Below are 15,836 nucleotides of genomic sequence, written 5' to 3' on the forward strand. Positions count from 1 at the left end.
AATTTATGATGCTGTGCAGCATTTTCTTCAAAAAGAAGGCAAGCAAGCAAGCAGAACTTCCTTTAAATATCTGACAACTTCTGGCTAGATTAACCCTTAACACATGGTTGGTTTCTGAATACTTGGTAATTTGATCATAAGGCCTCAGGCGATGCAAGCACCTATCACTACATAGGTGTGTGTGTGTGTTCTCTTCAATTAGCATTGAACAAGTCCAATTGGACACCTGCGTTCCAGGTGTGTCAAAATCATGAATGCGCTAAATTGATCTCCTGACTTCCAAAGCGGCCAAACCCAGGGCCCCCGGAGGATAAAAGAAGCCATCTTCAAGGGCTCTCCCACCAGAGCACCACTCTTTAGGCTTCCTCCTCCGTAGCAACGTCTCTCAGAGGCAATCCACAAAGATGAACCGGCAGTCTTATAGTATCAGGGCTGGAGGAGGAGGAGGCGGCGGCAGGGCTTTCACCGCCACCTCTGCCATTGTCCCAAGTAGCAATAGATCTGGTTTCAGCTCACTTTCTCTTGCCAGAGCTGGCGGAGTTGGCTTCGGTGGTGGCGGTGGCGGCAGCAGTTTTGGAAGGATCAGTATTGGTGGCGGTGGAGGTGGCGGTGGCTTTGGCAGCAGGAGTCTTTATAATCTTGGTGGCAATAGGAGAATTTCCAGCAGCAGAGCAAGCAACCTCCGCAGTGGATTTGGTGGCGGCGGCGGACTAGGTTTTGGTGGAGGGTCTGGCAGTGGATTTGGTTTGGGTGGTGGATCTGGTGGTGGGTATGGCTTTGGCGGGGGAGCTGGAGGTGGTGGTTTTGGTTTGGGTGGTGGTGGATTTGGTTTTGGTGGCGGACCCAAAAGTTCCTTGGGCTTTGGTGGCGGTGGACCTGGGGCTGGTGGCACCATCCAAGAAGTAACCATTAACCAAAGTCTCCTGTCGCCGCTCAATTTGGAAATTGATCCTTCCATCCAAGAGGTGCGGAAAGAGGAGAAGGAGCAGATCAAGACTCTGAACAACAAGTTTGCTTCTTTCATTGACAAGGTGAGACTTCGTTCAGCTGTTGAAGGATAGTACAGGAAGAGCAGAAAACCATGTTTATGCTTTATGTGAGGATAAGGAGGTAGACTCAAGACAAAGGCATATGTCTTAATACGTAAGCATAGAGACAAGTTGAGTTTGGGTGGCTGGCTGGCTTATGAATTCAGGTGTATGTGTGTTATAACAATCTTACTAGAGATACACAAAAAACCCATTTAGAGTGTTTGTCGAATCATCAGAATATGAATTTGAATTTCACTTTCTAAGTTCAAGAGTTAGGATATTTCCTCCCCCAAGAAGTAGTCCAACTGAATAGTTAAAAGTCTTGTTTCTTCATTCTAATCTAAAACCCACCAACCATAACTGGAAATGTTGTGGAGGAAGGACTCAAGTGGGAGAATATAAATTCAACATTTTTGTGAACAAATTTAAACTAGGGGAGGATTTGGCTGAGCTTTCTGTTCACTCAAAATTCATTTTGGCTCTGTTCCTTTTATCTGGGAAAGGAAAATGAGGATTTAGACTATTTTTCATGGAGCTACCATTTAACTGAATAATTGCACAATTTCTACCCCCTTTACTACTTAGCTTAGCATGTTCTGCCTAATGAAGGCCTTAGTTTTAGTTTCTGGCATCTGCATCTAAAAGGATTTCAGGTGATGGTAACGACCTTCCTGAGTCCCTGGAGAGTTACTGCCAGTCAGAGTAACCAATATTAGGGTAAATTTACAAATACCCTAATCAGGTTTAAGACGGCTTCCTGTGTTCTGTTCCTTGTGAGGTCTGCTCCAACATGCCTCTCTCCAGACCACAACTCCCCAAATCCCTGCTTGCACGTCTGCAAGATTTTCTTCAGAGTCTGATGCGTTTCAGTTTGAAGATGCGATGAGGCAATCACACCGCCCAGTTTACTGCTTTTATTTATAAAAATGTTTATATACTGCTATTTCATTTTAAAATATCAAAGCAGTTTACAGCAAAATACATAAAACCGCACAGTAAGAACCATATAAAATAGCGAGGCTAAGCTGGGATGGGGTCACCATACCAATGTCAAAGCCACATGTTATTGTAAATCAAGTTATCTGCATTTTTCACAAGGGTTGCCTGGAAAAAGAAACCCACACAAGCTGTTTCAACTGTGAAGGGGCTGTAGCTCAGTGGTAGTCAACCTGCAGTAGGTCCACCTCTGGCACCTCCAGTTAGGAGGATCTCATATAGCAATGTTGAGAAAGATCAATGGCTACTAGCCATGAAAACAATTTTCTGTTGGAGGTGGCGTGCTTCTGAATACCAGTTGCTGTGAATCACAGGTGGTGAGAGAGTTGTTGCATTCAGGTCCTGCTTTCGAACTTCCCACAAGTTGGCCAATGTGAGAAGAAGATTCTGGACTAGATGGGCTTTAGGCCTGATCCAGAGGGAATCTTCTTAATACTGGGCAAGTTGAACTGGGATTCTGATTCAGTAGAAAGAGCTTCATGTGTTCCTTTGTTTCAGGTCCGTTTTCTGGAGCAACAGAACAAGGTTCTGGAGATGAAGTGGACCCTCTTGCAGGATCAGGGCTTGAAATCTGGTGCCAGCAAGAGCAACCTTGATCCATTCTTTGAGGCTTACATTAATAACCTAAGGAAACAGCTGGGAAGCCTGATGAATGAGAGGGGGCGGCTGGATGGGGAACTGAAGAGCATGCAGGATCTTGTTGAAGACTTCAAGAGCAAGTAAGTGAATATCTGATGGGGGGCCAGATATTTATTTGCTATTCCAGCAGACTTGAGAGTGCAGAGTTAGAAAGTATTATTATTATTATTATTATTATTATTATTATTATTATTATTATTATTATTTTGTATCCCGCCCTTCATCCGTAGATCTCAGGGTTAAAGGGACACGGGTGGCGCTGTGGTCTAAACCACTGAGCTTCTTGGGGTTGCCGATCAGAAGGTCGGCGGTTCGAATCCCCGCAACAGGGTGAGCTCCCATTGCTCTGTCCCAGCTCCTGCCGACCTAGCAGTTTGAAAGCACGCCAGTGTGAGTAGATAAATAGGTACCGCTGCAGCGGGAAAGTAAACAGCATTTCCATGCGTTCTGGTTTCTATCACGGTGTCCCGTTGTGCCAGAAGTGGTTTAGTCATGCTGGCCACATGACCTGGAAAGCTGTCTGTGGACAAATGCCGGCTCCCTTGGCCTGAAAGCGAAATGAGTGCTGCAACCCCATAGTGGCCTTTGACTGGACTTAACTGTCAATGGGTCCTTTACCTTACCTAGATCTCAGGGTGGGTGACCAAAAAAAACAAACAAACCAAGATAAAAACACAACAAAATAAAAACAAAAGCAACCAATAGCCTCACCATCCCACAAAACACAGTTAAAAGGACATAGAATGTTAATCAGCCAAAGGTTTGGGAGAAGAGAAACATTTTTACCTGGTGCATAAAGGTGTATAATGAAGGCGTCAGGTGAGCCTCCCCGAGGAAAGCATCTCACAAACAGGGAGCCCCTTCAGAAAAGGCCCCGTTCTTGTGTTGACACACTCTGGACCTCATGTGGAGGAGGCACACAAAGAAGGACCTCAGGATGATCTCATGGTCCATCTAGGTTCATATGGAGAGAGATGGTCCTTGAGGTATTGTGGTCCTGAAACATTTAAGACTTTATAGGTCAAAACCAGCACTTTGAATTGGGCCTGGAAACTAACTGGTAGCCACTACTGTTGGGCCAGTGTCAGTGTAATATGCTCAAATCATCTTGCCCTGGTGATTAACCTGACTGCTGAATTCTGTACTAGCTGCGGTTTTCAAATCATCTTCATAGGCAGAGATAGAAAGTAGCAGAGTAGCTTTGATAATGCCCACTTTAATGTACCCTTGTTGGCTAAATACAGAGGCTGTTCAGATTCCCTCTGGTGTGTAGACTCTACATACAATGGGATGCATGCTATATACAGTGTCAAATGCAATTGTCATAGACATATGCAAGCACCCATTCCTATATGTACTATGGACTCCTGTATACACATAATACATTTTGCAATAAATAAATAATTTTATTATTTATACCCCGCCCACCTGGCTGTGTTCCCCCAGCCACTCTGGGCAGCTTCCAGCACATATAAAAACATAAAACATCCAACTTAACAACTTAAACTTAATGTCAAACATTTAAAACTCCCTGATACAAAATGAAATGGAAATGTTTTGTTTATATTGCACTGTGTCATATACATCGATGACATTGTATTAATCACATTTCCCTAGATGTTAAAAGAGTATATTAGTGGTATAAAATTATTCCTGTTGTGTATATTGGATTCATACTGGTATTTCTGAAAAATAACTTTGCAGTCGTGATAGATCAACGCTTTTCTCTTGGTCCAAATGTAGAGTTGTGTTGCTTCAGACAAGTTATTTAAATAGGACCTTTCTTGAATATCTCCAATATATGAAAATAAGCCACTCTCTTACCCCTTCCATAACTGCAACAACATGGCAAATAAATAAATGTCAAAGGCAACCTGACTAATATCAGCGTATGCCGATAAAACATTTTATAGAAGCAATTACTAATAATACCAGGGAGCAGTGGAAACTGGCTACTGACTCAAGACTGAATCATTCAGTCATTCATTTTTGATGTGGTTGAAATCAAGAGAAATGGGCATTTTCGGAGCTTCTTAACATGTTGGGCCAACTTGGCAAATGCCACAACAATAGCTCAGACTGCAGAGTGGCAAATCTTTTCAAAGTGAGTCAAACCAGGATATGGTGAATCAGAATCTGGACATTTTGCCTCAAGGCTTGGTTCAGCCCTCTTTAAGCTACTGGCTGAAAAAGCCAACTTTTTTAGTAACTGGGAAGACATTAATATGGAAAAGCTGCTTGTGGGACATACACTTATGAACACATAGAAATTGAATTAGCTGACAGCCAGACCACCTTCACTTAGAGATGCTTCTCTTGGTCTGCCATGATCACACATATCTGTGCAGCAGCTCCACCTAAACACCAGAGATACTCCAAGGCAGGTTACACCCTGCGGAATAAGGATTACTCTCTGGTAGCTGGTCTTCTCTGTATCACTGGGACTTTGTTTTGTTGCTCCTCCTGCAAGAGCAAGATGGTAAACCTACCATATGAGAAGAATTAAGTACACTGACTAGGCCTCAGTGAGAGGGAGAGAAGATCCAGTTTAGGGGGATTGTAACATCTGCTAAAGGGACGCGGGTGGCACTGTGGTGTAAACCACTGAGCCTTGGGCTTGCTGATTGGAAGGTTGGTGGTTTGAATCCCCGCACCGGGGTGAGCTCCCTTTACTCGGTCCCTGCTCCTGCCAACCTAGCAGTTCAAAAGCATGTCAAAGTGCAAGTAGATAAATAGGTACCTCTCTGGCAGGAAGGTAAACAGCATTTCCTGTGTGATGCTCTGGTTTTGCCAGAAGCGGCTTAGTCATGCTGGTCACATGACCCAGAAAAACTGTCTGCGTACAAACGTTGGCTCCCTCGGCCAGTAAAGCGAGATGAGCGCTGCAACCCCAGAGTTGTTCACGACTGGACTTAACTGTCAGGGGTCCTGCCTTAGCATCTGCTAGTCCTGACAATTGAAGTGAGCCAGTAGTTAGGCTTTGAGGACAATTTTGCTTGACAGTTATTTTCTTGGTTCAGATATATTCGATTTCTTTGTTTTTCTTTTGTTTGTCCCAATGAGCTTAAGGAAGGGGATTTGCATGTAGGATAGGCATGGGCAGAAGTGGTGAAGGGAGAAGGACAGGCCAGGTAGAGGAAACGAAGGGTTAGGCCAAGTGTGAGGAACCTTTGGCCCTCCTGATGTTGCTGAACTGAACTACAACCTCATCATCCCGAGCAATTGGCCATGAAGGATGGGACTGATGACGTCAACTGTCCCTCACACCTGGGTTAAGCGTGTTCGGGAATTTGCCTCAGCCATGAAGAAGCTATGCTGGTTCCTATTGGGTGTTAAGGCATTGAGGTTGAGTGCCAAGTTGGTGCATGCTCAAACAATGGCCTGGATTAGGGTACCAACTGGCAATGTACCACCAAGAGTTGGTTGGACTAGGCAGGCCAGATATGCCCACCTTGATTACCCTCTAGATGTTACTATGATTATTACTCTTTAACAGTTGGAGCTACTCTGGGGACCGAAATGATCTGAACGGAAGGGTTTAATGCTCTAGAAAAACGGGGTGTGTGTGTCAAAATCTGTCAGCAGAGGTTAGGAGTGGTCAAATCTGTCAATTTTGGTCTCTCTCACTTTCTCATTTTTTAAATATTAAATTCAGTTCTCCACATTTTCATAGCAATTTGATTTTTTAAAAAAACAGAATTTAATTTGAATTTCTCCTAATACACTTATTTTGGATGCAGTTTTATTAATAAACTGATTTCTGCAAGCAATTTCCCCTAATATAATGCATTCTGTGACTGTATAATCTATTATCTTGCATGTTACTTTTACTGCTGTATGCATTCTGTTGCACACTTTGCCTTAACATATGCATATTTTACACACTGGCTGGAGAACTGCATCAAATTGCAGAGAACTTTCAAGGACAATTTTGGTTTGCGTATTGGCTTGACAAGTGTGAATTAGTTGGTTTCTCATCAAGATGCAAATAAAACTAGATTTCTCCCCCATCCCTGCCTGAGGCAGGTGGCCTCACTGCTTAATGGTAGGGCCAGTCCTGGTTCTCATAGCTAGTGCAAAGATAATGTAACTCTTAAAGGTTTCAGTTGGCACGAAACCAGTTTGCACAGGGGAAACTCCCAAAACCCAGATGACACAATGAGGGCTACTATCTCAGACCACACCACGATGACACAATGAGACCTGTCAGTCAAAGGTGGAATTAATGTGAGAGTTTGCCTCCAGATCAGATTGGCTAATGAGAATTGGGGATTTAATTGCTTTCGTCTGGAGCTTGTGGATTGCCTCACCTGCTTGAGTCATCCATGGAGGGAATTTGCTTTGCAAGCGCATCTGTGTTTCTATGCACCTCTGCAATGTGCAGGCTGCTAGGTATGGGCTACTGGTTTTGTGCTATGCTACATAGCTGTCAACGTTTCCCATTTTTTAAGGGAAATTTCCTTATTCTGAATAGGATTCCTCGCAAGAAAAGGGAAAAGTTGACAGCTCTGCTACTAACATGAACATTCTTTCTTGTATGACTTTATTTTTCATTGGCATGTACAATTCCTCAAGCAGCTCCCCACCCCAAGATTAAAGAGCCATTTGTTCTGGAGCAGAGAAATCCCTCTAGAGCCCAAATTCAATTACCCAGGCTGTCATTCAGCTCCAAGCCTGAAAACCAATGGACCCTGTCGCAGTCGGTGAAAGGAGTGCCACAACCTCTCCAGCCAAGACCCACAGCGTCTTCCTTGACTGTTAAGGTTAACAGATGGAAGTTGGAACCTTTGGCTTCAGCTTTACATGCTTTCTTAACTCCTGAAAGGCAAAACTGACACCCAATAGTTTACTTGTTTGGTTATTGTGATTATTTTAATTGAGGTGACATCCAGAGTTTAAAAACAAAACTATTAAAATAGCAATTCCAAAAGCACACCCATTAATTAGAAAGCAGCAATAAAGGCATGTAAAACAGCACAACTCAATGAAACATTAAAGGTAAAGGGGCCCCTGACCATTAGGTCCAGTCGTGACCGAGTCTTGGGGTTGCGGCGCTCATCTCACTTTACTGGCCAAGGGAGCCGGCGTACAGCTTCCAGGTCATGTGGCCAGCATGACTAAGCCGCTTTTGGCGAACCAGAGCAGCACACAGAAACGCCTTTTACCTTCCCACCGGAGTGGTACCTATTTATCTGCTTGCACTTTGACATGCTTTCGAACTGCTAGGTTGGCAGGAGCAGGGACTGAGCAACGGGAGCTCATCTCGTCGTGGGGATTCGAACTGCCGAGCTTCTGATCAGCAAGTCCTAGGCTCTGTGGTTTAACTCACAGCGCCACCCGCGTCCCTATAATGAAACATTAGAAGCCTGAAAAGGAAAAAAAGTCATAGCCTGCTGCATAAAACTCAGCAAGCAAAGTGAGCAGGTTGGAGGAAAGCATTTTTGAGTTGGGGTGCCAACACAGGAAAGTCCCTTTTCCAAGTTGCCATGCACCTTCATGATGAAGGCTCCCTAAGAAGGACTTTTGACAGACAGATTCCTGTGAGAGCTGGTGGTCCTTGCAACTGAAACCAAAGGATGCCTCGGGGTCGGGGGTGGGGAATATGGATACACCTTGAGTGATGCATCCAAAGAATTTGGGAAGAAATTGCCAAAGATAAAATTTCTCAGGTTTTGTTTTGTTTGCTGATATCTAATGATGTGCTGATATCTAATGATCACCTGTGGACTGTACAGCTAGGTCCTTTGAGATCACCCCCATCCAGCACAGAGATTGCCCCCATCCATAAAGGCAATGGCTATATGGGGTACTAACCAGTTGACTAATGGCAGCTTCAATGGTAATTGAATATTTTGAGAATGTTTTTGAAATTTGGAGGAAATTCAGGCCAAAGGCTCACAGACGTATGTTTGCATAATATTTTCATATGCTACTTTGATATATGGGTGCGACTGTTGAATTTAAATGTCACAGAAGCTGAGCCAACTAATTTTCCATCCAAATGATCCCAGATAAATTCTTAAATTAATTTGTACTTCAGTTGATGTCTCAAAGATACCACTCCATACCAAATCAGGTTCCCTTTCAATTAACCCCATCCATTATACCAAAAACATCACTATATAAAACCACCTTAAGTTATTCCTACAAATCAATAGCTTAGTGAGCAAATCAAATCACAAACACACCCATTCATTTCCCCCTGAATTCATGTACCAATCAGAAACACTCAGGGCACATACAAAAAAAAAATGGGGATCCATGTTCTGCAGGCACACTCCTAACAACACCCTAATTTGGGGGGGTATTTTTCTGCAGATATATAGGATGAGCAGAGTTCAATGTCAAAGGCTCTGCAATCAGGGCCCTTATCCCAACATCATATCTACACACTGGGAACACACTGGAAGTAGATAAGTTTTCAGAGGTGATTTATGGCAATAAGTGCAATATGTGCTATGTACGACAATGTCATTGTGGTTCATTTTGAAATGCCTAAAGGCACGTTGAATAGATGTAATAGTTACAAACTGAAACTTTTTGCTTCTTGTACTGATAGATACGAAGAGGAAATCAACAGGCGCACATCTGCCGAAAATGAGTTTGTCATGCTGAAGAAGGTGAGGCTTTGTGCTCCGAAGGTTGATGACCAGCTGGGTTAATTAAGAGGGACCCAATATTATATCTGACCAAATTATGTTTCATGCATCAAGAAAAGGGCTTGTTGGCTTGGTGTGACTTCTCTTGGTGCATTTTGTACTAAGCTGGAGGGAAATGTGCACATAAGGCATGAATTCTGAGCCAGCTTTAAAAGCGAATATGCAGGGGCACTATTTAAGGAAGGTGGCAGCTCTCCCTCTCCACATGTGATTATTCTCCAGGATCATCTGTAGCAAGCATCTCACTGGTTCTATATTCTGAGTGACTTTTGAAGTAAGCAAAGGGTCAGCATCTGGAGCTAAATCTTCTACTAGCCTCCCACTTACAAACTTAGGGGCAAAAGAGTTGAGAAACTGGTGTCAGGAGGAGGTGAATTTGTTCTATGAGTGTCAGGAGGCAGTGATTTCCATCCTATCCTGTGTTCATCACAATCATTCCTGCTTCTATTCCACTGCACTTCAACTTCTGCTATGACCTACATTATTCATCTTGCTATCCACTATGGCCAAAACTAATGCAATTAAATATGTAATTAATTACGTAATTAACTTTGATACATTTCAATGGAAGGGAAACATTTTTATAAATGCAGAAAATAATGTAACTGTTAATATAACATTTGTGGATTTTAAAAAAGCAAGTATAGTGGATACTAGTTACATCTGCTTGTGTGGTTTGGGTTCCTGCTCTCATTTCTGTTTCTAATACTATTCCCTGAAACCCTAAATTTGCTCTTAGGCCATTTTTTGGACTAAGGCACCATCCACTATCCCACAAATCACCCTCCAGGAAGACTAGTTGCTGAGCAAAGAAATAAGCAGCTAAATGGACTTGTGTCTGTGCTGACAAAGATTGCTCCTTCTGAGATAAAAAGGGAGCGAAAAATAATAAGAAAAGCTTCTAAAGAACACTGCCTTTATAACTCCATAATGAATCTCCTTAAGAGTGGACATTTGCATCTTTTTTTTTATTGTGCCCATTCACTGTTTTCTCTCGAATGAAATCTAAGCAAAGTTTATTTATGTATTGAATTGATATACTGCCATATACCCAAAGGTCTCAGGGAAGTTCACGGAACAAAATCAAAATATAAAACCACAAAAAATTGGTTTCTTACTGTCTTTTTAGGATGTGGATGCTGCCTACATGAACAAGGTGGAGCTGGAGGCCAAGGTGGATTCCCTGACCGATGAACTCAACTTCCTGAGGGCCCTCTATGAATCGGTATTCAGTCTTCCTCTTACCTTCAAAACATAGACCTAAAAGTCAGCCTGATAAATGTTAAGACGGCAATGTCAAGAAGCATGACATTTCTAAATACCATCCTTTCTTTTACATTTTGCTTTCCCTCCTAAATATTTGGATTTACATTGTCCTAATGTGATTTCTCACAAACAATGGTCCTAATTTTAGATGCTATTAATGATGTCTAGAAGAAAGATTTGATGTTTCATATTAGAGATCCAAAATTCATCTGCCACTGAAGATTTGGAATCTTCAGTTGTTATTATTGTTGTTGTTTGATATGAATGTCAAGGTCTCCCCCGTGTGACCCTGCTCCCTAGAAAGCTGACCATTTTGCAGATGTGTGTCACCTACCGATCTGATCCTGTCCCACCCCAATAACCCCCAAAACATGAAATGTTTTCTAACCAAATTTTGTCTCCTATGTTTTCCAGGAGCTAGCTCAGTTGCAGGCCTCCATGTCTGATACTGCTGTCATCCTCTCCATGGATAACAATCGAGACTTGGACCTGAATGGCATTGTTTCTGAGGTGAAAGCACAATATGAAGACATTGCCAACAGGAGCAGAGCTGAAGCAGAAGCATGGTACCAAACTAAGGTGAGCAGTTCTAGCATGGAAGGTGGCCTTGGGCCCTGGTACATCCAAGGGACACTTCTGATAAAACATGGGTCTGGAGATGCTTAAGATCTTTCAAGCTTGGTGGGAAGGTGGAAATGGAGTAAATATGAAGCAATTGGGGGGGGGCAGTCATAGTTAAGCAGGGAAGGAAAGAATTAAATGCCAGCTCCCCAACTGCTGTGATCCCAGTAATTATCAATCTCTCCTCTGCCACTGTGGCTGCTATTTCCATTTTAAAGAATGTGTCTACAAGATGCAAGGGTGCATTTAACATGTCACATCTAGTTTGGTCTACAAGATGTCACAATCTAGTCTCAAGATTCATGTTATAAATCTTATCTCCATATTGGATTGTGGCCAGGATAGTTCCAGAAATCCACTTGCACAACAATTTGAATCCTGCTTCCTGATGAGAAATAGAGAAAGTCCACATGGGCTACTCTAACTTTCTAAGTAGTCTAATATCTTGAGCCAAAACACATTCAAAACATGAGAGACTAATTCACATATCAAATTTGCCAAGTTCATCCATGTGGCATGGCCTTTCAGCTGAGATGTGACTGAATTGAGTGTTAGGTGCCAGCAATTGGCAGTCCCTAAATTAACTGGTCATTAACCAGTTAGCTGCCTGAAGGATGAGAGGCACCATTACCGTATTTTTCGCTCTATAAGACGCACCAGACCACAAGACGCACCTAGTTTTTGGAGGAGGAAAACAAGAAAAAAAATATTCTGAATCTCAGAAGCCAGAACAGCAAGAGGGATCGCTGCGCAGTGAAAGCAGCAATCCCTCTTGCTGTTCTGGGATAGCTGCACAGCCGGCATTCGCTCCCTAAGACGCACACACGTTTCCCCTTACTTTTTAGGAGGGAAAAAGTGAGTCTTATAGAGCAAAAAATACGGTACTTTTTAATATCAGTCAGTGAGGAAAAACAGTGAATTTTTTTTTCTGGATTTGCCTGTAGGTTTCCTCCATAAGTACAATGGTGCCCCGCAAGACGAATGCCTCGTAAGACGGAAAACTCGCTAGACGAAAGAGTTTTCCGTTTTGGAGGTGCTTCGCAAAACGAATTTCCTATGGGCTTGCTTCGCAAGACGACAATGTCTTGCAAGTTCCTGCTGGTTTTTTTCCTCCCCCCCTTTTTCTAAGCCGCTAAGCCGCTTATCAGCTGATCCGATCAGCAGATAAGCCGCTAAAAGCCGCTAATAGCGCTAATAGTGCTAATAGTGCTAACCCGCTTATCCGTCAATGGGCTTACTTCGCAAGACGAAAAAAACGCTAGACGAAGAGAATCACAGAACAGATTCTTTTCGTCTTGCGAGGCACCACTGTATCTAGTTGGCCACACTGGGAAAACAGGATGCTAGCTAGATCCAGCAGAGCTCTTCTTGGCTTCTTCAATCCAGTCCTCTTGGTGATGCCATTTGGACCTCCCAACAGCCAATGCCAGAAATGAGAAGTGTGGATGAGCAGAATCTTTGAAAACGGGCTTTCTCAGATCGGGGGCATTCATTGCTGACCAGGGCTGTGTAATTGTGTCTTTCCGAGAGCCAGTGTGGTGTAGTGGTTAAGAGCGGTAGTCACGTAATCTGGGAAACCGGGTTCGTGTCTCCGCTCCTCCACATGCAGCTGCTGGGTGACCTTGGGCCAGTCACACTTCTGTGAAGTCTCTCAGCCCCACTCACCTCACAGAGTGTTTGTTGTGGGGGAGGAAGGGAAAGGAGAATGTTAGCCGCTTTGAGACTCCTGAAGGGGAGTGAAAGGCGGGATATCAAATCCAAACTCTTCTTCTTCTTCTTCTTCTTCCTTCAACCCATCTCTGCCTTCCCTTCCCTTCCCTTCCCTTCCCTTCCCTTCCCTTCCCTTCCCTTCCCTTCCCTTCCCTTCCCTTCCCTGCTTTAATAGTTTGAGGAGCTCCAAGCCAGTGCAGGGAAGCATGGCGATGATCTGCGTAATACTAAAGGAGAAATTTCAGAGCTCAACCGGATGATTCAAAGGATACGGTCAGAAATTGAAAACGCCAGGAACCAGGTAAGGAAATCTGTAATTGATGCAATGGTCTCTCTCAGTAGGCAACGTAGCAATGCTTTAAAAGGCAAGGGTTGGTTAAGGGTCACGTGACAGAGGCCATCTGCATTGGATAGCCTTGCCAATACATTGTGGGGTGGCAGGGAAAGGAAGTCCTGCTTTTGGCTGGAACTTTGTAAAGTGTGGGAATTTATCAAAATGAAAGCTGACAATAAAATCTGGGAAGGACGGAAATAAAATTTATGTCCCAAAATGAGCAGCCCTGTGTACATTGACCTAAAAGCAAGTTCACGCCTTACAAAATAGAATTGCAGCCTCATTTATTCAAGGACTAAGAAATAAATGAATGCATGATGATAGCAGCAGTATTTACACTAATAATCATGATAGCAATAATAGCAATAATAATGAATGTACAAATACTAATGACTAAAGAGGACAAGGAATTTAACAACACCTTCCTTCTTACAGTGTGCAAATCTGCAGACAGCTATTGCGGATTCTGAGGAGCGAGGTGAATTAGCTCTCAAAGATGCCAGAGCCAAGCTCATTGACTTGGAAGATGCTCTACAGAAAGCTAAGGAAGAAATGACCCGCCTACTGCGGGAGTACCAGGAGCTCATGAATGTCAAACTGGCACTGGATATTGAAATTGCCACCTACAGGAAGCTGCTGGAAGGGGAGGAGAACAGGTGAGCTGGATAAAGTGCTCATAACTTTACGAGCTGCTTCAGTTTCTTTTTGTAGGGGACTCTATGTGGAGATGAAACAATATCTACAATGGCACAACTCTATCAACGGATGCCTGTTAAGTTTGCTTTGTCTGGCTCCCAGTACGTTTCCAAGCACAATTCAAAGTGTTGGTGCTGACCTTTAAAGCTCTAAACAGCCTCGGCCCAGTATACCTGAAGTCTCTACCCCCGTCGCTCAACTGAGGTTCAGCTCTGAGGGCCTTCTGGTGGTTATCTCACTGTGAGAAGTGAGGTTACATGGAACCAGGCAGAGGGTCTTCTCAGTAGTGGTGCCTTCCTTGTGGAACGCCCTCCCATCAAATGTCAAGGAAATAAACAGCTATCTGACTTTCAGAAGACATCTGAGGGCAGCACTGTTTAGGGAAGTTTTTTTAGTATTTATGTTTTATTATGTTTTTAGATATGTTGTAAACTGCCCAGAGTGACTGGGGAAACCCAGCCAGATGGGCAGGGTATAAATAATCAAATTATTATTACTATAAATTGCAAGAATAAGTAATAGAACATTTGATGATCTTCTTCAAACACAAAATAAAATGTTTTAGTACACAAATCTTTTCGCTAATCTTGTGAATTGTGATGGAGTGTTTGTTGCAGTAGGAAAAGCAGTGCTCCTTGTGGTGGCATGGACTTTGAGAGTCTTTGAGGTATTGCTCTAAGTTTACAGCTCAGATCTTAAGCATCAATATCTTTGCTTCCATTGTGCATCAATTATTTTTCCAAATTCTTGCAGATCTTAAGTACATCTTCAGTAGATTTTTTGTTGATACTGTATACATCACACAGGAAGCCAAATAGGGAAATATATTGTTGTAGCTGTTGGAAACTCTATTTAACAGATAACATTGCCCCTTATATATACAACAGACCATATTCATTGTAATAGATGAGCCATTTTTCATTTTGCTATTTCTTCTTCAACAGGCTAACTGGAGAAGGAGTCAATCCTGTAAGCATCTGTAAGTATCATGAGCTTTTTATTTTATTTGCCTGGTCCAGAATAAGTTATTAATAATGTGATGATGATTAGTTTATTTATTCCCAAATGGTGCATGGAGTACACTGTGCACCACAAGAAGGGCAAATGTTAGGAATGGTGAAGAAATTCATTCAGTAATTTACATTTCTTGAACCAGTGCATCCATTAAAACTGATACGCCTACTGAAACACAACTATACTTCCAAATTTGCACCTCCAAATTTTTCAACAGTTATATATCCAGCCAAGAGCTGGATATAAAAAGTCCATTATTAGAAGGAAATGTGCATGAAATATTAGCAAATATAATATATTACAATATAATAATTGGGAAAATTGCATGCAAAAGAGAACATTTGCAAATAAAAATGCTTATATTAGAATAAGCATGCACAAAACGCATACATATTTCCGTGCAGAATGACAACAACAAAGGCCAGATTTAGCTAAGTTGTTGCATGCATGGAATGAGGTCTGCTCATGCAATGGTACTTTGCCCCTTTCACCCACCTCCCATGCCCCTGTACCCCCTAAATTCCCACAACAGTTCTAGGGGGCACATAGGGTACAGAGGGGGAGGAGAGAGGACAGTCCTGCTGTGCAAGTAGACCCCATTCAACACATGCACACCCCACTTAACACCATGTTGAATTCCACCCAAACTAATGTGGATTGAACTTAACACTGGAAAATTTAGAAGCTGGGAGAAACTGAGTATTTCAGATCTCCGGCCCCAGCTGGTGTGCCTTGATGAACTAAGCTGACATGTTTGACATTTCCACGACTCTTTCCACGCAGCATTTATCATTGCTCTTTCTTTCTCTCTCTCCCTCTGCCAATATTTGGACACTGGCATCATTACAAAGGAGTAATGATGCACAGGGA

The 15,836-nt window shown here is 42.8% G+C and overlaps 1 protein-coding gene and 1 long non-coding RNA gene across 3 annotated transcripts in view; one reads left to right on the top strand and one right to left on the bottom strand.

Moving 5' to 3' along the window:
• Window positions 1–15,836, top strand: part of LOC309522421 (keratin, type II cytoskeletal 75-like) — a 22,053-nt gene continuing 6,217 nt past the window's right edge. Inside the window, exons 1-8 of the mRNA XM_082205660.1 lie at window positions 1–1,031; window positions 2,526–2,746; window positions 9,226–9,286; window positions 10,455–10,550; window positions 11,006–11,170; window positions 13,098–13,223; window positions 13,692–13,912; window positions 14,897–14,931. Of these exons, the coding sequence (XP_082061786.1) occupies window positions 405–1,031; window positions 2,526–2,746; window positions 9,226–9,286; window positions 10,455–10,550; window positions 11,006–11,170; window positions 13,098–13,223; window positions 13,692–13,912; window positions 14,897–14,931 (1,552 nt within the window). The 5' untranslated portion in view covers window positions 1–404. The remainder of the gene's footprint in view (window positions 1,032–2,525; window positions 2,747–9,225; window positions 9,287–10,454; window positions 10,551–11,005; window positions 11,171–13,097; window positions 13,224–13,691; window positions 13,913–14,896; window positions 14,932–15,836) is intronic.
• Window positions 4,946–15,836, bottom strand: part of LOC309523023 — a 12,750-nt gene continuing 1,859 nt past the window's right edge. For both annotated transcript variants that reach the window (XR_014215201.1, XR_014215202.1), the window contains 2 exons: window positions 10,444–10,570; window positions 4,946–5,058 (listed from right to left, as the gene is read on the bottom strand). This is a non-coding gene — a long non-coding RNA (uncharacterized lncRNA). The remainder of the gene's footprint in view (window positions 5,059–10,443; window positions 10,571–15,836) is intronic.

The sequence above is a fragment of the Podarcis vaucheri genome, assembly GCF_965113315.1.
Source record: "Podarcis vaucheri genome assembly, chromosome: 2".
NCBI classification, from domain to species: Eukaryota; Metazoa; Chordata; class Lepidosauria; order Squamata; family Lacertidae; genus Podarcis; species Podarcis vaucheri.